Here is a 26,073-nt window from a genome sequence, read left to right on the forward strand (position 1 = left end):
CACTCCTCTAATCCCAGCACTTTGGGAGGCCGAGGTGGGTGATCACCTGAGGTCGGGAGTTCGAGACCAGCCTGACCAACATGGAGAAACTTCGTCTCTACTAAAAATACGAAATTAGCCCGCTGTGGTGGCGCATGCCTGTAATCCCAGCTACTCAGGAGGCTTTTAACCCAGGAGGCGGAGGTTGTGGTGAGCTGAGATCACGCCATTGTACTCCAGCCTGGGCAACAGGAGCGAAACTCTGTCTCAAAAAAAAAGAAAATCTGTTGTATAAAACTATTAACTTCATAAAATTCTAAGTAATTCTAAACTCTAAAGTGGTCACAATTTAGTAGGAAAATTAATATTACTCACAAATGCATAACCCAGCTCTCTGCCCAATTATAAGGGAAAACATACTAGTAAGCTTCGTTAGTACTCGCTTGTCAACATTTCTCACGTTTACTTAGAAAAAAGTTTGAAACATTCAAAAAATCTTTAATTGTTACCAAAACACTTAATTCTCCTAAATACATCGTACCTATTTACACAAAGCAGAGGTTTTCGCACACTGACTTTAGTATTTATGTTCTTACAATTTCAGAATTCTGCATGAGGTGTATCCTTTTAAATTTTAGGAATTCAGAGAGGTCCTCAGGTTCTCTGAAACTAAATCACTTGACTCAACTGGGGCAAAAACATCAAGGTAAGTCTTCCTCACTGCAACTGCGCTTCAGGAAAAGCATGCTTTAAAAAGTGACAACAAATCCCCCTCTTTCGCTGGTACATCATATGAAATATTTATGAATCTAAGAAGGGAAGACCAAGATCTTTCTCTAATTTTACTTTTTAAAATCTTCTGTCCGATTGCTAGTTCGTCTGTCTTGACGTATGCCTTTTATTGTAGCGACATAGGCAAGTATGTCCAGTTCGTTAACAGTACATTTTAATTGCTTGCCATGGGGTAGCTAAACCAGATTTGACACCCAAACTTATATCCTATATACAAAACATCGCAAGGGTACGACTCAACGTAATGCCAAAAAAGAAAAAGTTTCCGAGCAGAACACGTTTGCTGTCACTGAAAGCGATGAAAGAAAGCAACTCCGCAAGGCGACTACACTCATTCTTTGGGCTCCCAAGGCTGAGAAATGGAGAACCAATTGTCCGGTTTGCTCTGTTGCTTCCCCTCCACCCGGCCTTCCTCCGAGTGGCGAGGCAATCCTGCACAAGAGTTTGTAAAGTGCTTAGGAAGCTTGTAGGATGAAAGACGCTATAAATACACCCAATGTTACTAGTTTATGACCACGGAGCATTCCGTGGAACCACTGTCACTGCGTCGGGGGCAGGTTGATGGCATAGCCCTTCCTGGGGAGGGGGGCAGAGAGAGAGGGCAGCCCCTTCATCACCCTAAAAGCTAGGCTGGGTAATTTTTCAAAGTGTAACGAAACCCCACGTGAAAAGTTCCACACACGCCCCACACAGGGAGGACTCCGCGGCTGCTAGCAGCGCCGGAGACTGGGCCTACAACCCCGGCAACGTGGGGAGGCGTGGGGCGGCCGAGGGGCCCCGGCCGCAGCCGACGCCGGCGGAGCGGCTGAAGGAGCAGCTCCCGGACGGGGGCGCGGCGCCAGGCCCGGGCTCCCGGCGCGGGGAACGGCCCGGGAGGGCGGCCGCGCCGGGGCCCCGCGCCGCCCGGTTGCCGGGAAGGCTCGCGTCCCGCGGCCGGCGGGCGTGGGGGAGGGGAGGCCGGGCCTGCGGCCTGTTGGGGGACTTCAGCCCGGGCCTCGCGTGCGGCTCTCGGGCCGGCCCCCGGCCCCGGGGTCCCGGACGCCGTGGAGAGACTCACCGGAAAGGCCCGGATCCGCATCTTGGTGTCCTTCCGGCTGCCCGTGCCTTTGCTCAGATTCGACATGGTGCTCGTCCCCTCCCCGGCGGCGGCTTCAGGTCGCGCTCCGCGACGCCGGTGTCACATTTAAGGCGGGCAGGCAGGCTAGGGGCGACGCTGCGGGCGGCGGCGGCGCGGCCCCCGGGCAGGGCTGGGGAGCTGGCCGGCCCCTGGGCAGCCGCGGCGGCGGCGGGGGCGGCGGCGGCGGCGGCTTGGACTCCGGCGACTCCGATGCGGCTGGAGGGCTGCGCTGGCGCGGCGGCTCCGCGGGGTCCCCCTCACGTCCGGCTCGGCTCCCTTTATCGCGCTCCTCCGCGATGGCGGCGGCGGCGGCGACGGACAAACATCTCACTGCGCAGGCCGAACGTCGTCCTCCTCCTCCTCCTTCTCCTCCTCCGCCTGAGCGAGACGAGATCCGGCCCAAAGGGTGGAGGGGGGAGGAGGGAGGGAGGAGAGCCGGAGAGTGAGAGATGCCGGGGGAGGGAGGTGGGAGGACGGGAGGGGGAGCCGGGCGGCCGCCGCGGGGGACGCTCAGATCTCGCGAGAAGAGGGCGAGCGCGCTGCCCCCTGGTGGGCGGGGCGAAGCCCGGGAGAGGGTGGGCGCCACCGGAGGGGAGGAGGGGAACAGGGAACTGAAGGAAGTGGGAGGGGCCGGCGGGGCGGGGAAGCGGAAAGGGGGCGTGGCTGAGGGCGGGAGGATTAAGCTGCCTTTTTGAAAGTGGAGCGCCAGGTCCCGGGTTCTGGGTGGAGGTGGTTGCTGATTGGTGAAGCTCGGAGCGGCAGTTGGGAGGGTCCTGGTCACATGGTGGGGAGTGGGAGGGGGAAGTTCGGAGAGCGGGAGCGGGATGGTAGTGGGCTGGGCCTCACTGGGCTGGGACAGCAGGAGGGTAGTCTTGAGGAGGAGCGTGGGGTGCTAGATGTGTAACTACGTCCCGAACTGGTTCCTGTGTTTTTCTAGGGCATGTGGACTAGGGATGGGTACTTGAGTAGAAGCCAGCAACTTGAAGAGTTTGTGCAGGAGTTAGCTGCAGTGTCGGAAATTAGTGTCCTGTATGCTCAACAAGGTATTCGGACTGGGTGTGCACACCACAGCTCTCAGGACTGGAAGGTGGAAATTTAATCTACAAAGTTCCTTTAAACTGCATAAGCTTCGGGACCTCTTGATTCACTGATATTTTCTGGTGGACCCAGGGCTTATTCATGTTAAAACCTGTTTTTCATTACCATCAGAATAAACTGACAGCTCCATTAATGAAATGCAGCATTTGGTAAATAATGTTAAGTGGAATGATAGAAACCTATCTTTAACCTACCGGATAAATCATTTCTACCTTTACCAAGAGTATTGTAGATTTTTAAAGCCAAAATTACTGTCTGACTTAGTTGCTGTATATTTGAATAGGTTTTGGCTTTTGGTTTTGGAGGAGAGGCGTTTGGTTGCTTTATAGTCAAAATGTCTAATTTGACTTATCGGTTTTGCTGTCCATTTATTATGAATTGTACTTCCTCATTTACCTACTTGCCCAATTGCTGTTATGTTTGGGTTTCTGACTCTGCAAGGGAATACGTGAGTTCTTATTAAAGTTTGTGTTCTTCCTATTTTAAAGAAGCATATGTTTGGGGGATGGATATCTACATTTAGAAGCTGGAATTTTAATACTTTTAAATAGCAAACTTAATATAAAGTGAAATACACTTATTTGTTGACTGTAAGGTTGAATTTGCCCTAAATTAACTTAATCCTGATGACTAAGCTTATGAGTGTTGTGCTTAAAGCCCCTTCTTGCTTAAAACGCCCCATTGCAAATACCATATTTTCTTGTTTTTTTTTTTTTGTGGGAGTTTTTTGGTATTGGCTAATTAAAGCAGGAGCTTAAGAAACAAGAATGTTGCTTAAGACAATATCTGTAAATACTGAAGCTAAAAATAGGTTATCAAGAACTGAGTTGATAAACTAAGATTGGGAGAGGCTCTGACTTCAATGTAAGATAATGTCAGCCTTGAATAGGAGTTTATAATCTCTATGCTAATTGAACCTCCATTTCCATAACATTATAATATAATAACAAACAATGTTTTTCTCTTGGTTGTACTCTCATATGGCCCAGTTTCTTTGTAATGTAAGAATATATGTTCAGAATAGGGATCTCTGAGGAACCAAAAAAAGAAATAAAAAAAATATTTTAAAAAAGAATATGTGTTCTTGGAGCCATTGTTTGAATCTCAATTCTGCCACTTTACTAGCTGTGTTTTGCGTCTTTTGGGGCATGGAGTTGACAATCCCCAGAATTCCTCATCTGTAAAACGGAGACAATAACAATACTTCCTCCTTGGGCTACTGTGAAATTTAAACAGATGAATACGTTTTAAAGAGCCCTGAGAACTGGGCATGGAGCAGCAACTTACCACCTGTTGGCTGTTATTAACATGGGCATTAAAGCCAAGGTTATACTACTTCCTTTATTCAATAGGTAGGTTTCTAAACAACAACAACAAAAAACACTTGTATGCTTTTATAAAATGAGTCATATTTTGAAACTAAGCCAGTCCCCGACATTTGGATCTCTCAGACTAATAAAATATTTTCTGATAAGCTAGGGAGTCATTATAGGTTTGGCAACTTTATATTGGCAAGGGTATTAAAAAGGAGCAACTAGCATAGATTATTCCCATCATTTATTAAAAAGTATTTTAACCTCAGAAATGAGGGAAGATCCATTTTTGAATAAAGGACAGTTCCTTGAATTGAACAGCCTCGTAATGAACAATACGTCACACTAATTTTTCTTATTTCACTGTGAACCTAAACCCACTACGTTAAGGTATGTTTCTACTTAATTGTAAAGCATATAGTGAGTATAGTAACTCTAATGTATTTGTTTTGTGAACCCAGATTTTCGTATATTGGTGTTGCTTAACCAAAATTTAGCTGCGTCTAAAAGCATCACTGTGAACTGTGTCTTCCCTTAAGCTTTTAACCACCAAGGATCAGAAAAATGCTTCAAAATGATTTTGTCATTAAGAAGTCTGCTCATTTATTTGTTCAGTTATTCATTTATTCAATACTTATTATTGAATGGCTACTGTATGTCAGGAACTAGGGTGAATGAGACAGGTGGGACCTGCCATCACATCCTTTTTCACATCTCACAGTTTGTAAATCACAGACCCATATTGGATTTGGCCCCAACTTTGTATATACTTCAGTCCAGAAATCAGATATTTTCCTTCCTGTGGAAGCAACATCCTCAGAATGTCTATGAAATACTTTCTGAAGCAGCAGTAGATTATTTTTCTGTGCCCAGTCATATTCCCTGACTTGCAAATAGCAAATAAACTTTCAGGATGTTGCTTTTCTGCAAACTGCCACCTGATCTAGCAGAGAAAGCAGCACTGGAATAGGAACTCACTAGATCTTGCATGCCTGGCGATTGGTATTCCTACTCATGCTGACAGTGTCCTGACACAGGAAAACAGTGGCCTCATTTCCATTTATTCTTTCCATTTATGCATATGGAGCACGTGCATTCAGAGAGATCAGGCAGTTGGGTGGGCCAGCCCCTTTTCTACATCCCAGTCTGTGAAAGAGCAATATAAGATGTGAGGAGCTGGTAAAAGGAAGTAATAGCCTCTTCTTGACCATCAGTTTCTAGGTACTCGGGATACCAAGTCACTTTAATCAATGTTTCAGATCTGCTGATTTTATTGTACAGATATTGGTTGTTAAAACAGCTCAAAGCCTACAATTTCAATTTGAAAGACCCGTTCAATGGTTTTGAGTAGACCAAGACTATGTTAAGAGAGAGAAAATGTTTTTAAGTTGGAAGGCAAAGATGTATAGATATTATCAGCTCTTGGAATGGAAGGGCTAGATCTTCTACTTTCTTGTCTCTACCAGGCAACTAATAAGTATTATAGGCCATTAGATATGGAGTTGTATATATTTAGGGTAGTAGCATGTGTATGTGCATTATAAGATGACATTGTCGGCAAATACCCCATTGAGAACATAACCACAGATGGTTAAATATGTGAAAACTGTAGGCCTTCTCCATGCAACTTTTCTACTGTGTCCCTAAAATTTTTCTTATATCATTGAGACAAGAAGCATATGAGACACATAAGCATATGAGACGTTACATCTTAAACTAAAAAATGTTAAATGTCTGATTATATCATAAAAATCCATCTCAGTATTTCATCATATGGTCATACAAAAGAAAATCATCTCCCTGGCAGCTCTGGAAATGTTCTGGTTGGCTTGGACAGTCTGTTTATTCCACATGTACCCAATAAATTAACATTTTGTAAATAAAAATATCTATACAACCAACTAACCCAATTTAACATAATATAGATTCTCAATTTAAAAATATAGGCATGGCTTCTATGTAATTTTATTTCAAAGAAAAAGAATTTCTTCTTATTAATACCATTGTAACAGTAAATGTATCAAGAAACCTCTAGGGGACAGTTATGAGTATGTATTGCTTTCATGCATGACAAGTAAAATATATGTTGAAGTTTGTAACTCATCAGCTCTGTCTTTGTGAAGTAAGTTAATTTTGGAGTTGAGATAAAGCATTGTGCCAAAAGAGCTATAAAAATAATGGTCTAAATTTTATGTTAGATTTAGTAATTGTATGAATTATAAATACTACAGTGGACAAATGTAATAAAATGGCATTATCTTTTTTTTGTTTTTTGAAACGGAGTCTCGCTCTTTTGCCCAGGCTGGAGTGCAGTGGTGGGACCTCAGCTCACTGCAACCTCTGCCTGCTGGGTTCAAACAATTCTCCTGCCTCAGCCTCCCAAGTAGCTGGGATTACAGGCGCCCACCACCATGTCTGGCTCCTTTTTTTGTATTTTTAGTAGAGATGTGGTTTCACCATGCTGGCCAGGCTGGTCTCGAACTCCTGACTTCGTGATCCACCCACCTCGGCCTCCCAAAATGCTGGGATTACAGATGTGAGTCACCGCACCCGGCAATGGCATTATCTTTAAACTTCTTTAATAAGCTCTTTGTCTTCAGTTCGTAATAAAACTATATTCTTAACTCTTATATCTAGAACTGGTAGAAATCAGAATCTGAGAGAAGGAGCCCTCGTAAAGAAAAGAACCTTTAAGAGACTAAAAGATGTAAAAATTCTTGGGGCCAGGCCAGGCGTGGTAGCTCACGCCTGTAGACCCAGCACTTTGGGAGGCCAACGTGGGAGGATACCTGAGGTCAGGAGTTCAAGACCAGCCTGGCCAATGTGGTGAAACCCTGTCTCTACTAAAAATACAAAAAAAATTAGACGGGTATGGTGGCAGGCACCTGTAATCCCAGCTACTCTGGAGGCTGAGGCAGGAGAATTACTTGAAATTCGAGAGGCAGAGGTTGCAGTGAGCCAAGATCGTGCCACTGCACTCCAGCCTGGACGCCAAGAGCAAAACTCCATCTCAAAAACAAAAACAAAAACAAATTGTTGGGGCCTATTTCTAGCCTGAAATTGACAAATGAATTCCTAGAGTAAGTTGATTTTTAAGTTATTGGTCTCTGAGTCCTCTAATTTTTGCATGGCTAGATATTGGGCAAAAAAAAAACCCTTTAATGGGCAATTCTGAAATAGTGTGACAAGTGGACACCTTGTTAGGATAAAACCAGCAACTTAACATCAAACCTAGTTAAAAACCTTTTAAAGAATTTTCATTTATGAGAAATTGGTTAAAAATAGTATGGAACTTCTCTGTTACTGAAATTCTCATTGAGAAGTGGCTATCTCTACATGAACCTTTGGGGTTTTTTTGTTTTTTTTTTTTGAGGAAAAAAACTACTTTAGATGCCTGTTGTAAAGGCAGTTTCATATTCTTCCGTTAATTAGTATAGTGATGTTTGTCCTTTCTTGGGGAGGGGAGGAGGTATTTCCTATTAGTACCCTGGTCTCTTGTTTTAACAGAATCACCCACTGGGTGTGGTCTTGGTGGATAGTGGCTTCCACTTCCTACCATGGTAGTCGGAGGGGTCTGATCTTCCCTGTCCTCTGCCCAGTTCGGCCTGGGAGTGGAGGTACAGGGAGACACAGGCAATCAGACCCTCTCCTAGAAGCTCTGACTCTTGAGTGGGAGACACAGGCAATCAGACCCTCTCCTAGAAGCTCTGACTGTTGAGTAGGTGACTGAAGGACACAGGATGGTTGTTGGGTACTCAAGCAGTGGCAGTGGGTGGCCTGGGCTCTTCCCACAGAATGACTTTAGTTGCAATTCCTGCTCCTCGACTTTCCAGCTGTCCTCTGGTTCCTGCTTGTTGTCCAACCCTGGTCCTCCTACCTCCCCTAGTTTTCTGTGACTCCAAACATGCCTTCCCCAGATTCCATTTTTGCTTAAAATAGTCAAAGTTTGTTTCCCCCATGTGTCACTCAGCGTCCTGGCAGGAAACAGATGGCTCACTCCAACAGGGAAATTGAGAAGAGTTTAACTACAGGACTTTCACATGGTATGGGTAGAGATAGAGGGTGATCAAGGGGTGATGAAGCAGCTTAGGACTAGCAACAGCAGGGGGCCTTGCACTGCTTCCAGGCTTGAAGGACAAAAGGGAAGAAGTGGCCACCAGAGATTCTTGCTATTACTGTGGGAGAGAGCTGCCTGACAAACTGAGGCATTAGGGGGAAACCAAAGCTACTGATGCTTTCTGGCACAGTGAGAAGGCTGCCAACAGACAAAATACCCGCCTCACTTTCCTCCTTCCGTGGGATTTCTGACTGGTGCCTCCCATTGTATGAACCTAACTGAAAGCCAGAGCTCAAGGGAGCCATTGATGGGAGCCATTGATGGAGTCCATAAAAGTCACAAGGGTACAACTGTCCAGGGTGGAGGAAGGTGAACATTAGATCTGGAGAGGCTAACAAGGGATGTTCGTGTAGAGAGCTTGTAAACAAGCCCTTAGAGCAGTAACGGTAAAAAACATATATTAATATAAATTATGGTAAAGCCCCTCATAGAGTTATAGAGTCTGTGCACTGTAGGGAGGTGTCTAGCTAAGGAGGCAAATGGAGACTAGTATCCAAGGCCTGTGCCCTGCAAGGGCCGTTATCACCTGGAGGACGGAGCACCTGTTTGCTTGGTCAGAGATGCCACCTCCACTCTAAGCTTTGGAGCTGTGGAGCTGCATTTGTTCTGGAGGTGGGCAGGGCCTTTTGTTTTTTTCTGATTTGCACAAAGCCACCACGTAGATTAGCAGTGGCTCTGTGCATTGCCATGTTAACTCATATATTAAAGTGTAAAACAATAGAGCATCATAGTTAAAAGTGCCAGTTCTGGAGTCAGACTATCTGGGTTCTAATCCGCATTCTGCGGTGTATTAAATGAGCCCCAATTATTCTCATTAGTAAAATTAGGCTAATAATAGTACCAACCTCTAAGACTAGTTTGAGAATTAAGTGAAATAATGTAGATAAAGTATTCAGCACAACACCCCGCACATACTTTGAACTCAATATTAGAAGTTATTTTATGGTTAATTTCTAATCTCATCTTTGTTTTTTCAGTCTAGGTTTGGTAAATGACACAAGCGTCACAAGCGTGTTTACTAGTTTCTGCCTTTTTTTTTTTGGACACAGTCTTGCTCTGTCTCCCAGGCTGGAGTGCAGCGGTGTGATCTCAGCTCACTCTAACCTCCGCCTTCTGGATCCAAGCAATTCTCATGCCTCAGCCTCCTGAATAGTTGGGACTACAGGCGCAGGCCACCATGCACAGCAAATTTTTTGTATTTTTAATAAAGATGGTTTTTTTGTTTGTTTTTTGTTTGTTTGTTTTTGAGATGGAGTCTCGCTCTGTCGCCCAGGCTGGAGTGCAGTGGCGCGATCTCAGCTCACTGCAAGTTCCGCCTCCCGGGTTCATGCCGTTCTCCTGCCTTGGCCTCCCAAGTAGCTGGGACTACAGGCGCCCGCCACCACGCCTAGCTAATTTTTTGTATTTTTAGTAGAGATGGGGTTTCACCGTGTTAGCCAGGATGGTCTAGCTCTCCTGACCTCGTGATCCGCCTGCCTCGGCCTCCCAAAGTGCTGGGATTACAGGCGTGAGCCACCACCCCCGACCAAAGATGGGGTTTTGCCATGTTGCCTAGGCTGGTCTCATACTCCTGAGCTCAGGCAATTTACCCGCCTGCTTGGCCTCCCAAAGTGCTAGGATAACAGGCATGAGCCACTGTGCCTGGCCTGGTTTCTGCATTTATGCAACTACTACCACATCCTGTGTCTCTGTCTCTTCCCTGATGCCCACTTCCATTATTTCTTACACAGTGACCTCTCTTTCATTTATATCTTGTACCTATGCTTTCATCCTGTCTCAAGCATATCACTTTCCAATCAGCATTCATCTTCCCTGCAATGTTCATTTCACTAGACCTTTCCACTAGCTGTCTCTTATCTATGAAGGAAATTCCCAGGTTATCTGTCCTTCCAGGGATAGTCAAGAGCAGCAAGGTTCCCAGAAACAATGGAAAAGAAGAAACAGCGACGGGAACTCAGCTTTGAATTTTAAACCAGTTCAAAATCTTCAACAGGCTTTAAATTATTGACACCCTCTCAGTATTTAGATTAAGATTTGGTTCACTACACATCTAGGATGAAAACTTTAAATCTATTATAATGACTTTAAGATGTAACAATGGGCTAAAAATAAACGCACAAAGTAATGTATACTATCACTTCTCATGAGCTTTCTTATACTATGTTCTTTCTAAAACATAAGCATCATAAACTTTGGATTTGTTAACTACATACATGTGGTCCAATTCATCATCATTTGTTCGCCTGCATTCCTTTCCCCACTGAGATGACACATTTATCATGTCCAAAAGGGCAACAATGCTGGACCTTACCTCACTCATTACAAAAACAGAAAAGTTAAGGGACTCATGTTAATCATAACTACATGGCAAATTAAATCACCCTTAATAATTTGATCAAAACTATGATACTATATTTTCCAAAGTCCTTTTTTTTTTTTATTTGAAATGGAGTCTCACTCTGTCTCCCAGGCTGGATGCAGTGGTGCAATCACAGCTCACTGCAGCTTTGAACTCCTGGGCTCAAGCAATCCTTCCACCTCAGCCTCCAGAGTAGCTGGGACCACAGGTACATGCCACCAAGCCTGGCTTTTTTAATTTTTTGTATAAATGAGGTCTTGCTTGTTGCCCAGGCTGGTCTCGAACTCCTAGGCTCAAACTACCCTCCCACCTAGGCCTCCCAAAGTGCTAGGATTACAGGCTGAAGTACTTTTTATGTCTATTGATAAGAAGGCAGTTCTTCCCATAATTATGTCCAGGCTTCTAGAGGTAATTGGAATGGTCCATGTGGCTGTAGTTTGATCAACTCATTCATCATTGGTTTTTGATGAATTTTCATGGCTACTTCCAATGTTACGCTAACCAGTGCTACACGCTAATGAGTGACTGTGGGAGGGATAGGGAAGGATTACAAATTAGTTGAATACAAGCAATATTGCTTTTTATTTTTTTTATTTTTTTTTGTTTTTTGAGACAGTCTCACTCTATTGCCCAGGCTGGAGTGCAGTGGTGTGATCTCGGCTCACTGCAACCTCTGCCTCTGTGGTTCAAGTGATTCTCCTGCCTCAGCCTCCCAAGTAAACTGGGATTACAGGCGCCCGCCACCATGCCTGGCTAATTTTTGTATTTTTAGTAGAGACAAGGTTTCACCAGGCTAGTCTCGAACTCCTGACCTCAGGTGATCTGCCCACCTCGACCTCCCAAAGTGCTGGGATTACAGGCATGAAATACTGCTTTTTAAAACAAGTCAGCAGACTCTCCTCCATATCAACAACTAATACCTTTGAACCCACAGAATATTAGTAATTATAATTATTTACTCAAAGCAGTAGAGTAGATGAGTAATTGGAGAAATATATGACATTAGATGACTGCTAACAATTAAGTTTGCCCATGGAAATTATAGTGCATCTGCTATGGTTTGGATATGGTTTTTTCGTTTCCATCAAAACTCATGTTGAAATTTGATCCCCAATGTGGCAGTGTTGGAGGTGGGGCCTCGTAGGAGGTGTTTGAATCATGGGGGCAGATCCCCACGAATGACTTGGTGCCATTCTTGCTGTAGTGAGTTCTCCCTCTCACAAGACTGGACTGCTCCAGGAATAGATTCCCTGGCTAAGTGCAGTGGCTCATGCCTGTAATCCCAGCAATTTGGGAGACCAAGGCAGGCGGGTCTCTTGAGCTCAGGAGTTTGAGACCAGCCTGGGCAACATGGCGAATACCCGCCTTTGCTAAAAATACACACACACACACGCACACACACAATTACCTGGGTATGGTGATATGTGCTTGTAGTCTCAGCTACTTGAGAGTCTGAGGTGGGAGAATCACCTGAGTCTGAGAAGTCAAGCTGCAGTGAGCCGTGATCCTGCCACTGCACTCCAGCTTGGGTGACAGAGTGAGACGCTGTCTCAAAAAAAAAAAAAAATTCCTCTGAAAGGAGGTTGCTATAAAGTGAGGTTCCTCCTCCTCTTTGATCTCTTTGCACACATGTTCACTTCCCGTTTGACCCTCATCATGTTTTGACCTAGCTCATGGCCAAGCAGATGCTAACACCATGCTTCTTGTACTTTCCAGCCTGCAGAACTGTGAGCTAAATAAACCTTGTTTCTTTATAAATTGCCCACTCTCAGGTATTCTGTTATAGCAACAAAACAGACAGCATCTGAATCAGCTAAATTGCTTTCCACTGCAAGTAACAGAAAACCTAACTCCAATTGGCATAATCAAATATATTATGTCATATAGCACAAAGTCCAGAGGCAGGATGGATTCCAGGCATGCTACATCGCAGGGCTCCAGCCCAACGTTGTGACAGTTTTCTTGGCCCTGGCCTCCTACTTGACTTGTGGCAAAGTGGCTACAGTCATTATAGGTATCACAGATACAACAAAGTCCAGACCAGAGGAAGAAGAGAGACTGTCTCCTTCTTATGGGTCTGTACTATGGGTAGGAAACTGTTCCCAGAGGCAGGAGACTCTCTCTCATGGCTCATTAGCCAAGACTAGGTTACATTCCTGTTTTAATCCATTCAGTGCCAAGGGGGATGGGCATAGTTAATACTAGTCATAGAGGTGGAATAGATCTTGGGAGTCAACCACTACCACTTATTAGTACAGAGCCTGTTTGTTTATCTCTTTCTGAAGAGATTTACATGGAGATTAATGAGTTTGAAGGGAAATGTCCAGGAGGTGTGAGTGTGTGTGTGTGTATAATAGTGTATGGCTAATGAAGGTGCACGATCTCAGGCCTCAAACTGCACTGAAGAATAGTTCTCATCCACAACGTTCTCAGATGATGAGAGCAAAGAAAAGTACATCATAGGCAGGGCCCTACGGAAAGGTGAGGCTTGTTGCAAAAGTTACCATGGGCGTGCACATTTTCACAGACACCTGCACTCTCCTGTCAGGGGTTCTGGGCTGCTCTTTCAGAAGCTCTTAGAGAAACCTTATTCACTGTTACCTGCTTTTATGTGATCTATAAACTAGCCACAGGCAAATGAGAACGAGGTGGTTGCCCACACAGTGCAACTTGGGGAGTAAGAGGCCCTTTACCCTCCAAAACTCTCTCCTCCAAAAATAAAGCAAACCAAATGCACAAAATCACAGAAACCAAATTAGCTTCATGCTCAGGTAGACTCAATAGATAACTATGGGACCAGCCTGGGCTACATGGTGAAGCCTCATCTCTACCAAAGGAAAAGAAATTGTTATTTTTTTTTTAGATGGTGTCTTGCTCTGTTGCTCAGGCTGTAGTGCAGTGGTGCCATCTTGGCTCACTACAACCTCCACCTCCCAGGTTCGAGCCATTCTCTCGCCTCAGCCTCCCAAGTAGAGTCAGGGTATTTTTAGTAGAGACGGGGTTTCACCATGTTGGCCAGGCTGGTCTCGAACTCCTGACCTCGGGTGATCCTCCGGCCTCGGCCTCCCAAAGTGCTTGGATTACAGGTGTGAGCCACTGCACCCAGCCTACAAAAAAAATTTTTTTTTCAAGTTAGCCAGATGTGGTGGCGTGTGCTTATAGTCCCAGCTACTCAGGAAGCTGAGGTGGGAGGATCACCTGAGCCCAGGAGGTCAAGGCTGCAGTGAGCTATGATAGCACCACTGCACATCAGCCTGGACGACAGAGTGAGACCCTATCTCAAGAAAAGAAAAAGAAACCGCTTTATCATTTTGCCAAAATTTCTAGTAAGACAGACACATCTATATAAAACACATGAGAAAATAATGTGACAAAGAGATTCAAGTATGTGTCCTACTTGAGCCAATATATGGGGAAGAAACCATAAATATAGGACTCTCAGGAGAGGGGCCCATGTGGCCCTCTGGGCGCTCCTCTTCTTGTAGTCTGGCTCCTGAGAAGGACGCTGGGATTTGGTTCTTCATTTCCTGCTTGTTGATAAGAAACTGGCACCTTACATTACAAATTAATCAAGACATCGCCAAAGAATAAAGTGTGATCTTGGGTTCATTTTGGACCCTCCTAAGAAGAGTGAGGGGGTATGTGAGAATTTGGTATTGGGATGTTTAGTGCAGAAATGTTTATACTTGACTGATGCAAAAATGTTTTATCAGTCATTGTGGAACCCCTCAAGCGCTTGACCCTGTCTTTACTATTTGGTAGCAAAAGTGCATGTGTCTCCCTAAGATGTGAACAGCTGGCATAACAAGGAAACTTTCCTTTGGGAATAGAAGTTAGTATTTTACGTCAGATCTATTCATAATTTATTGCTTCTTTTGGGGGGAACATTTACTAACCTCCTTTTTTTTTTTTTTTGAGATGGAGTTGCACTCTGTCACCCAGGCTGGAGTGCAGTGGCACATTCTCGGCTCACTGCAACCTCTGCCTCCCGGGTTCAAGTGATTCTCCTGCCTCAGCCTCCCAAGTAGCTGGGATTACAGGTGTGTGCCACCACACCTGGCTAATTTTTTGTATTTTTAGTAGAGACAGGGTTTCACTGTGTTAGCCAAGATGGTCTCGATCTCCTGACCTCATGATCTGCCTGCCTAGGCCTCCCAAAGTGCTGGGATTACACGCATGAACCACCACGCCTGGCCTAACTTCCTAAAGTAAGGAAATATCTAAGGTACAATTTCTGGTATTTTCACGGGGGTATGTTCATACTTTCACAACGGAATGGAGGGCTACCACTGATAAAACACCACCTGTGTGCCTGTGTCATGACTGCATTGCTTGTTTCATGCTCACACAGTCCTGTGTGACTATTATTATAATAGTATTGTGACAAAGAGCACTGGGGTCAACTAACTAGCCAAATGCCCTTGGGTGCTCCTTTTTAAAAACATAAAGGAGGGGACAGTAACAGTACCTACCTCACGAAATGGTCGTGAGAATTAAATGAGCTAGGGAATGTTGAGTGTGCTTCACTCAGCACCTTGCAAATAATAAGCACTTAGTAAATATCTGCTTGTGTTTTGTTGTTTTCCTCATTTTACAGGTAAGAAAGTCATATCTTCAAGAGATTAAGTAACTTGTCATATCAGAGACAGGTTAAGTCACTTGCTTAAGGTCACAACATAAGTTAGTCATGAGAGAGGAATTCAAACCCTTTTGTCTAATTTCAGGTTTGTCCAATTCTAGAGTCAGATGTTTCACAACTATGTCATCTTTCTGTTGAATAGTCTATTTCAAACACTTTATTCCAATTATGCAAGATAATGGGATGAAGCTCCTAAAAGTTGGAACGTTAAAATAAATATTTTTTTGTTGTCATCCTGAGTGTTCTGCACTTAGGAGGCATTAAGCAGATGTTGCTGCATGACTGAAAAATGGGGAATCTATGCTTAAGACCTTGATAAACTACCATGTTGCAGTTTTCAGTAATAGACTGAAAATGTAATAATAACTCATACTGGCAGGGCGCGGTGGCTCATGCCGGCAATCCCAGCACTTTGGGAGGCCGAGGTGGGTGGATCACGAGGTCAAGAGATCGAGACCATCTTAGCCAACATGGTGAAACCCCATCTCTACTAAAAATACAAAACTAAGCTGGGTGTGGTGGGATGTGCGTGTAATCCCAGCTACTCGGGAGGCTGAGGCAGGAGAATCAGTTGAACCCGGGAGGTGGAGGTTGCAGTGAGCCAAGATCAGGCCACTGTACTCCAGCCTGGCAACAGAGCGAGACTCTGTCTCAAAAAAAAAAAAAAACCCAAAAAACTCATACCTTAGCAAGGTGAAGAGGTTTGCCTGAGGTTGTAAAGCTAGCAGGTGGCAGAACTCCAGGGGGAAGTGTGCGTGGCTGCATTCCTGACCCATGTTCCTGACTGCCCTGCTGAATTGTCCCCTTGCTTTGAAAAAGCTCCCAGTGTGTTCAGAGTGAATTTTCTACAGTATATAGAAAAACCTTAAGTAACCAGGACCTAAGAATCAGGCTTTGTTGTCTCTGCTCTGGTGAAATAAATGCCATCAAAATAAACACATAAAATCAAAAAAACACAATATGCAAAACCAACAAATAAAGTAGCCAATAAAACAAACACCGTCGTGCTTGGTTTGCGGTGGGTATGGGGTCCCACAAAGTCAGTCAATTTCCATGCCATCTGCAACTTCTCTATTTCTGTCTGTTACTATGATCTTTACTCATGACCACCGTCTTCGAGAAAAGATTTCGTTTTGCTAAGTGTTCTCTCTATGTTAGAGAAAGGAGCTAAAGTTTCAACAAGTTTTGAAGCGAAAAAATTTTCTCAGTTCACCAGAAAATTTATATTTATCTAAATGTCCCAGCTATGGTTAAGAGAATTTTTTTTAAGTAACCGCAGTACAACTTCTTTTATTGCAGTTTATTGTTTTTTGGATATGGGTATACTGTGCGTCAAGTTGCATGTACCCAAATAGATCAACCAACTAAAGAGAAACTTGGTGTGTTTCAGCTGGCCTGTAAGGTGAGGTTTTCCTTTAACACCAAATTTTAAAGCCATTCTGATGCATTGTGTTACAGCAAACATAACTGGTGATTCAATTCTGAATATCTGAATCACCTTAAAATATAAAAATAAATACATACTTTTATTATATGTGAAATTTTAGCTCAAAAGGAAGAAAAAGAACCACAGGCAACTCTTTATTCTAAACTCTGTTTAACAATATGCAGGCTGACATGTTTGGGAATGATGTATACTGATGTTTTCAACTTGATTTGAAGCGCATCAAAATAATAAGGATTTTGGATGGATATAGGGATGGGTAGAAAAATAGATGATAATACCACTGCACAGTTCCTTCAACCTTACAATATGTTTGGAAATTTTCAATAAAATGTTGAGAAAAACATGAATGCATGGATTAAATTACTAGTAGTCAGACATTATTTAAAAGAGTCCAGAAAATGCTTGTATGATAGAAAATCTCACATTAAGTGAACTTGATTATGAAAACATAGAATTAATAATGACTTTGGTTGCAATTTATCAGTGCCCAGTAAGTGCCAAGAACTGCACAAAGCACTTAATAAATGTGATCTAATTTAGGCCAGGTGCCATGGCTCATGCCTGTAATCCCAGCACTTTAGGAGGCCAAGGTGGGCGGATCACGAGGTCAGGAGATGGAGACCATCCTGGCTAACACGGTGAAACCCCATCTCTACTAAAAATACAAAAAATTATCCAGGCGTGGTGGCGGGTGCCTGTAGTCCCAGCTACTCGGGAGGCTGAGGCAGGAGAATGGCATGAACCTAGAAGGCGGAGGTTACAGTGAGCCAAGATCATGCCACTGCACTCCAGCCTGGGCAACACAGTGAGACTCCGTCTCAAAAAAATAAAATAAATAAATAAATGTTATCTAATTTAATACAAATGTCTTTTGAAGTATGGGGAATTTTCCTTATTTTACAAGTTAGGAAACAAGCGTAAGAAGGTTATATAACATTCAGAGAGTACACATCCAATAAGCAGCAGATACAGAAACTGTATCTGTCTGGGTCTATAGCCAATGCTATTAGCCACTGCACTCCAGGAAAGGGAAAACTGAACTGGAAACCTTTAGAGATTATCTAATTCAATGTCCCTACCCCTTGTCACAAATGACACAAATGTTCAGCAGCACTAGAATCTCAGAGTTTCGACTCTGGTTAAGGCTTTCCCACTAGTCACCGTGTGTCACACTAAGTACAGCTGTTTTTGACAAAATGGATTCACTATAGGATTCCTTTAAGTAAAAAATTTCCATAATGCACTTTAATTCTAATTTGATATAGTAGAATTTGATCTATATACTTTTTTTCAGGCATCATATATGTCATAAACAGGGGCACCCTAATGCTACAAACAGTATGTCCAAAAGTGTAACATTTAGCTTGAGCTTTTGAATGAACTGAAATTGTGCAGATTTCCCTGATGGGAAAAAGGCATGAAATTCTGAAATATTTAATACATATATATTGCAGCCATTTGGGTGAAAATGCTGTAATTCTGATAATTCTGGAAATAGTTTCACAGCTCAATTCTAAACCCACAGCTTTTCTGGGCTTTTTTTTTTTTTCTGATTTCCATGGTGCAAACCACCTTAAAAAAACAGGAACAGAGGAAAGGAGAGTTGAACATTAAAAAATAAAAAAGACATTTATGTCCTTTCCTCCACTTACAACCTATCCCTTTTTCCCCCGATTTGCCTTCAGTATTATTTTTGAAATCCTGATGTGGATGTGTGGCAGCATTGAAGAAACGAAGAGAGCCACTCAATCTCATCTTAGGTTTTAAGTTCTAGGCAATTGACCATTGATTCTAGTACAATTAGTCAAGTGTCTGGCAGCTTTGGAGTTAGAAGTATTGGGTTTAAGTTTCAGCCCCATCACTCACTAGATGAGTGTCAGTGAAACACCTTATCTTCTGAGTCAGTTTTCCATCAGCTATAAAATACTAACCTGACAGGATTATTATGGGTATCAAATCAAAATGTATTTATGCTTTGAAAACAAAAAAGCAAAGACAGAAAAGAACAATGTGATCAACATTTTTAAAAATTTACCCTTTGTTTTTGCCATTTTCTATCAGGCATAATTATATGTTTTTAGTGTATGATGAAACTATAAACATCTTTCTTGATTTCAGAATATGGAAGTGCTGGAAGACAATTTTCCATTGATCTCTTGCATATCTGCACATCTTGCAAGTGAGGCACTGATTTCCTTTATTACAGACTATTTTTTCAAGGATTTTTTATAGAACAGCCTTGAAAGAGATAATGTCTCTTTGTGGAGCAAACAGCAGGCATGCTTACTATTCAGTATAAAAGATTAGGGTTCCCTAACTTTAGGGTTTCTCTACTATTACACAATCAATTTTATGTGTAGCTGTCTATCTGGGCTTGTCCCTGTTGCCCTGTGGGAATTGGGCCTTGGGGTACTGGTGAAAAGGCTGATACTGTGTCCGGAATTGGTGAGTTCTTGATCTCACTGACTTCAAGAATGAAGCCGCGGACCCTCGCAGTGAGTGTTACAGTTCTTAAAGGCGGCGTGTCCAGAGTTTGTTCCTTCTGATGTTCAGATGTGTTCGGAGTTTCTTCCTTCTGGTGGGTTTGTGGTCTCGCTGGCTCAGGAGTGAAGCTGCAGACCTTAGCGGTGAGTATTACAGCTATTAAGGCAGCGCGTCTGGAGTTGTTCCTTCCTCCTGGTGGGCTCGTGGTCTCGCCGGCTTCAGCAGTGAAGCTGCAGACCTTCGCAGTGAGTGTTATAGCTCATAAAAGCAGTGTGGACCCAAAGAGTGAGCAGTAGCAAGATTTATTGCAAAGAACGAAAAAACAAAGCTTCCACAGTGGGGAAGGGGAGCCCAGCGGGTTGCCACTGCCAGCTTGGGCAGCCTACTTGTATTCTCTTATCTGGCCCCACCCACATCCTGCTGATTGGTAGAGCCAGAGTGGTCTGTTTTGACAGGGCGCTGATTGGTGCATTTATAATCCCTGAGCTATACACAAAGGTTCTCCAGGTCCCCACCAGATTAGCTAGATACAGTGTCCACACAAAGGTTCTCCAAAGCCCCACCAGAGTAGCTAGATACAGAGTGTCGATTGGTGCATTCACAAAGCCTGAGCTAGACACAGGGTGCTGATTGGTGTGTTTACAAACCTTGAGCCAGATACAGAGTGCCGATTGGTGTATCTACAATCCCTGAGCTAGACATAAACGTTCTCCAAGGCCCCACCAGAGTAGCTAGATACAGAGTGTCCATTGGTGCATTCACAAACCCTGAGTTAGAAACAGGGTGCTGATTGGTGTATTTACAATCCCTGAACTAGACATAAAGGTTCTCCACGTCCCCACCAGATTCAGGAGCCCAGCTGGCTTCACCCAGTGAATTCCGCACCGGGGCTGCAGATGGAGCTGCCTGCCAGTCCCGCGCTGTGCGCCCGCACTCCTCAGCCCATGGGTGGTCCATGGGACTGGGCGCCCTGGAGCAGGGGGTGGCGCTCGTCGAGGAGGCTCCGGCCACACAGGAGCCCACGGAGGGGGTGGGAGGCTCAGGCATGGCGGGCTGCAGGACCCGAGCCCTGCCACGCGGGAAGGCAGGTAAGGCCCGGTGAGAAATCGAGCGCAGCGCCGGTCGGCCGGCACTGCTGGGGGACCCAGTACACCCTCCGCAGCCGTTGGCCCGGGTGCTAAGTCCCTCATTGCCTGGGGCCGGCAGGGCCCGCCGGCTGCTCCGAGTACAGGGACCGCCAAGCCCACACCCACCCGGAACTCCAGCTGGCCCGCAAGCGCGGCGCGCAGCCCCAGTTCCCGCTCGCGCATCTCCCTCCACACCTCCCTGCAAGCTGAGGGAGCCGGCTCCGACCTTGGCCAGCCCAGAAAGGGGCTCCCAGGGTGCAGCGGTGGGCTGAAGGGCTCCTCAAGTGCCGCCAAAGTGGGAGCCCAGGCAGAGGAGGCGCCAAGAGTGAGTGAGGGCTGTGAGGACTGCCAGCACGTTGTCACCTCTCAATACTCTGTCTACTTCTCTTGCTATGAGTAATAAAGCCTCTTGTGTCTGCCCCAGGAGTCTCGTGTCTTCTAACGATCTTTATCATACTCTGTGGCAGGCTAACTTGTTAGCTGGCAAAAAACAAAATCTCAGGCCCTTCACAATTCTTGACAGGAAGTTGGGATGTAAAATGGGGAATGATTTTTCCTTCTATCATGGCTTGAGACAATTTTTACAAAATATGTGTCAACTTCTTGAGAGTGGGCGGTATATTGTAATGATTAATCTTAGAGATTCTGCAGCCAGACTCTTTGGGTTCTAATCCTGAATAGTGGTCCCTTTTAGTTTGGGTTCCCAGAAACAGACCCTGAGACACGGATATGAGTGAAACTAGTTTATTTGGAAGGTGATCTTAGGAATCACTGATAGGAACGGAGGAAGTCGGAAAGGAGAGGGAAGGCAGACAATAAATGATGAATTTTCAAGTGAGTTATGACTGCTAGAATTTAATCTTATTTGGGAACTCTTGGTAGCCAATACAGAATATGTGCCTCCGACTTTCCTGCTTGAGGGGTGAGGGAGCAGGATATTATACACTAAATCACATAAGTCCTTGGTTGAGGGACCCTGGAAGAGGGTGGGTTCTGATTCTAGTTCTGGATTTTTTGGTCTGCCTTGCACAATACAAAATAGACTGCCACAGGCCCTGGCAGGTAGATGTGAGATTCGGGTGTGCTTTACATTAATAAGGCCCAAGGGAATGTAGTTGGCACAGCCATAGCTTTTGCTATAGATACCCTCCAGCAGTATAGTCTATGAAGTTACTCAATCTGTTTATGCCCCCGTTTCCTCATCTGTACAATGGGAATAATAGCATCAACCACATAGGGTTGATGAAGATTAAAAATTCAGTCCATGTAAAACACTTAAAATAAGCCATACTATTTCATCAGCACTTATGAAATGTTGTTTATTGTTATAGAAGAACGTGACCTTTTGTATTTATTGACATTTTTTCTGTCTCATTCTCCAGCATTTTGGGATTGACTTTTATTTCCTTAACATCATGAAATTTTATTTTATTAATACTACATGCCTGTGATTGAGTCTTCTAAATTCGAGGTATATTTATGTTTGACATTTGTCAAGGGGCAACACTGGCTGCCTCACGGGAGGCACCAGAAGGATGTGTTTAAAACTTATTCCTATTTAAATTTCCTTAGAGAATTTATGGGGCTCAGCACTCCTGAACTCTTTAATTTAAAGATTTACTGCTTTGTCAGAGAAACTAATTAAATCTTTTTTGAAGTGTCAGTATCACAGCAGCATTAGACTCAATTTTCTGTTCCTCTATTATGGGAATAGAATATAAAATAGAAGTGTATTTTAAACTCAATTTTTTAGTATTATGTATCATTTATGTCAGACTCCTGCGAATTGGCATCATAGTAACTATGGAATTCGCCAAAACAAAACACTCAAGAATTTTAGTAAGCCTACTTAACTTTTGATTACAGTAAAATTCTACTATTAAGCTAAACAGCGCATATAGGAAATGACAGTTTACTGGGAAAGAGGCCCATATTTATGGAAACCAGCTCCTCAGAGGTCTATAGATTTGCCTATTTCCTACCTTAGTAACATTCCTTTTTAGTCTCCCTTTTGTTTTAGTAAGCCAACAGTCCGCTTGGCTTACTCTGTCTTTTCTTTCCTTTTTTGAGATGGAGTCTTGCTCTGTTGCCCAGGCTGGAGTGCAGTGGCTCTATCTCTACTCACTGCAATCTCCACCTCCCAGATTCAAGGGATTCTCCTTCCTCAGCCTCCCAAGTAGCTGGGATTACAGGCATGTGCCACCACGACCAGCTAATTTTTTGTATTTTTAGTAGAGACGGGGTTTCACCGTGGTAGCCAGGATGGTCTCGATCTCCTGACCTTGTGATCTACCCGCCTTGGCCTCCCAAAGTGCTGGGATTACAGGCGTGAGCCACCATGCCTGGCCAGCTTACCCTGTCTTAACTCTTGACCTCTTATTTAAAGATCCCAGTCACTTTTACATATTATCCAAGTCCTTATATTAAGGAAATTGGCTAAAGAAATTTCCCCAAACCCTTCTTTCATTTTTGCAGTTGCTCATATAGGTATTATTTTTTTGTCTAAGGATATCTTAACACAATATATATGTGAATATTTTAAAAGTTAAGAAAATTATAATTTTTCTATAAATATTTTATCAGTGTTTAGGCCAAAATAAAATTAGTCATAATTTTCTGCATTAATTAATTCTCTGCATTAGTCATAATTTTTTGCAATGAAAATTTTAGTAAAATGCTTTTTTTCTAAAAAAAAGTTACTGTATTTTTTCCACTTTAAACATCTTAAATTCAAACTCTATTAAATGGTGTTTAATTTTTATTATGAACCACAAAGAGCTGTAAAAACCTATAAGCTTTCTTTTAATCTATTAGTCAACTTTTAAAAAACTTTTGATGTCTTATTGACCTAAAAATTTTTTCTAAGTAAAAGGTATAATAAAGTTTCCTATAAATTTAATCCATATACACTGTGATGCTATTTTTATTTCTTGAATTTTCCTAGCCATTTTCCTTCCTGCTCAATACCAGCTTAATAAAATATATTAATATATATGAAAGAAACATATATTGCTAGAGATAATATGAACCAAATATTGTTATCTTAAGCAGAATATTCAGGCTATCAGGGAGGAGAAATTAGTGAAATTCAGCTAAATGCTAAACCCAAGTTTTAAAAATAAGTTCAAATCATACTACAGATTTATGGATGTTAAGAGGTGTTTTAATGTTTTCAAATGTTTTAAATAGTCTTTTAGTGCATATATGTGGTTATAAAATAATCCAATAATAATTGATTGAATTATATCTCTTTGCTCTTCATCAGCTCATTTATGGAAGGTCATCCATTTATTGAGACCAGCCCAAAAGACCCTCAGGAACTTAGAAGACTCCTGCCGACTTTGAAGACCATAGCCCCAAAGCAGGGCTGTGAAATGGAGCAGCAAAGAAGAGAATCATTGTCAAAGCTCAAGTTCCATCAGAATGACAAAGTAGGCAAAAAGTGTTTTGGTGGGCACCACTGCCTCCTCTTTCTGCATTATCTCCTACCTCCCTTCCCTCCCAAATGCCCAGGGTCCTAGTCCACATCCGAGCTATTTGGGGTTCCTCTGCCGCATCCCACTAAAGCTCATTTTTCATGGGCATATTCTAAAGTGAACCAAATCCTATCTTTCAGCAAAAGTTACTACTCTTTATTCCATTTTTTATGGGCCCCATTTTTTTCCTTGGGAAAGATAATATCCAAAAAAAATCTATGCCTGATAAATTGTTAATGATGAGAATGGATTTAGGATAGTGTCTGGCACAGAAATACTTGCTGAAGATATAAAAGCATCTGGTAATCTAATAATATCTCTAGGTCACATATATATGTTCTAACAGGGACCACTTGGAGACATTTCTTAAACTACAGAAGATGATGTGGTTATAAAATAATTCAATAATAATTGATTGAATTATATCTCTTTGCTCTTCATCAGCTCATTTATGGAAGGTCATCCATTTATTGAGACTGCCCAAAAGACCCTCAGGAACTAAATTTAAAAGCTCCAGACCTATAAGAAAGTTCTATTTGGGAGTATGTCATCCATTTATTAACTTTATAGCTTCATATAATTGATGCATATGGTGAGCCTGGTCTTATGCGTGAAATCTGTTATTATATGAATAGGCATTGAGTTCAAGGTACACTGTTGGAAATTTGAGGCTTGTCAGTGATGCTGACTATTTCTGGGCACTGGTACAAGCCCCACAAAGAAAGATTAGTTACATGTTTTCTTTAGTGATGACACGAATTGAATAATATACTCTCAGATTAAATTTGTCACCTATTCAACACAGAATACTTACAAAAGGCCTCAAAGCAAATATAGTTTGTTAAGTGTAAAAACTGGGGAATGTTGACAGCTGCCAAGCCCACATCGTGTTTACACATTTTATATGCTAAGCAAACATGTCAGTCAGTTTGTCTGACCTAGCTGTGCCTTCTTCCTGAGAACCTGTTCCCATTACTTTTGGTGAATGGGCAGCAAGCCACATGACCCCATCCTCCTGGACACAGTGGATTGGAACAGAGATGAAAGAGACAGAGGAAGAGAGGGAGACACACATAGAGGCAGAGAGAGGAAAAAAGGGCAAAGCCAGCAGGTAGTCAGACAAAGATCAGTGAGAGAGGGAGGAAAAAGGAAAAAGAGAGTACACATTTTGATTTCAGAGATCTTTCCAGTTCCTCCTTGTAGTTCTGTGAGTGGCCCAGATGTATGTTCTATCCTGATTCTATAAGATAGATAATCTGTGTAACAGAGAAACCTAATTTCTATAACAGTATCCAATAGAAATAGAATGCAAGCCACATGTGTAATTTAAAATTTTGTAATAGCTACATTAAGAATATTTTTAAAACAAGTGAAATCAATTTTAATAATATATTTAACCCCATATATATATATAATATTGCTGTTTCAATATGTAATCAATATAAAAATTATTGAGATGTTTACAGTCTTATTTTTATACTAAGTCACTAAATTCTGGTGTGCGTTTTACACTTACAGTGCACCTCAGTTTGGACGAGCCAAATTCCAAGTGCCCAGTAGCCACATAATAGCTACCCTGTTGGACAGTGCAGACACAGAACAGTTACTGGAAGGCAGCTGCGCTAGCAGGAGCTGTTTCCCAGCTGCCTTGCATCTAGGAATGACCAGGTGACTAGTTATTGCCAGACCTAAGAGTAGAAGCTGTGTGTGTCACTTCCAAAAACAAGGTGGTTAAGAAGCAGATATGAGCCGGGCCCGGTGGCTCACGCCTGTAATCCCAGCACTTTAGGAGGCTGAGGTGGTGGATCACCAGGTCAGGAGATTGAGACCATCCTGGCTAACATGGTGAAACCTTGTCTACTAAAAATACAAAAAATTAGCCGGGCGTGGTGGCAGAAGCCTGTAGTCCCAGCTACTTGGGAGGCTGAGGGAGGAGAATGGTGTGAACCCGGAAGGTGGAGCTTGAAGTGAGCCGAGATTGCACCACTGCACTCCAGTCTGGGGGACAAAGTGAGACTCCGTCTCAAAAAAAAAAGCACAAGAAGGAAGGAGCATGGGTCTCTGAAGCATCACGTTGAGGAAAGTCTGCTGTCAGTTGGATATATTCATTTTGGATGTTAAGCAA

The 26,073-nt window shown here is 43.1% G+C and overlaps 1 protein-coding gene across 2 annotated transcripts in view; it reads right to left on the reverse strand.

The window, feature by feature from the left end:
- The window catches only part of CUL3 (cullin 3), a 111,528-nt gene extending 109,107 nt beyond the window's left edge, over positions 1–2,421 (reverse strand). The window contains exon 1 of one of the 2 annotated variants that reach the window (XM_034955274.3): positions 1,829–2,421. In XM_034955274.3, the coding sequence (XP_034811165.1) occupies positions 1,829–1,894 (66 nt within the window). In that variant the 5' untranslated portion in view covers positions 1,895–2,421. The remainder of the gene's footprint in view (positions 1–1,828) is intronic. The other variant, XM_034955275.3, reaches the window with a different exon arrangement.
- Between the last annotated feature and the right edge of the window lie 23,652 nt (positions 2,422–26,073).

Source organism: Pan paniscus, chromosome 13 (assembly GCF_029289425.2).
Source record: "Pan paniscus chromosome 13, NHGRI_mPanPan1-v2.0_pri, whole genome shotgun sequence".
NCBI lineage: Eukaryota > Metazoa > Chordata > Mammalia > Primates > Hominidae > Pan > Pan paniscus.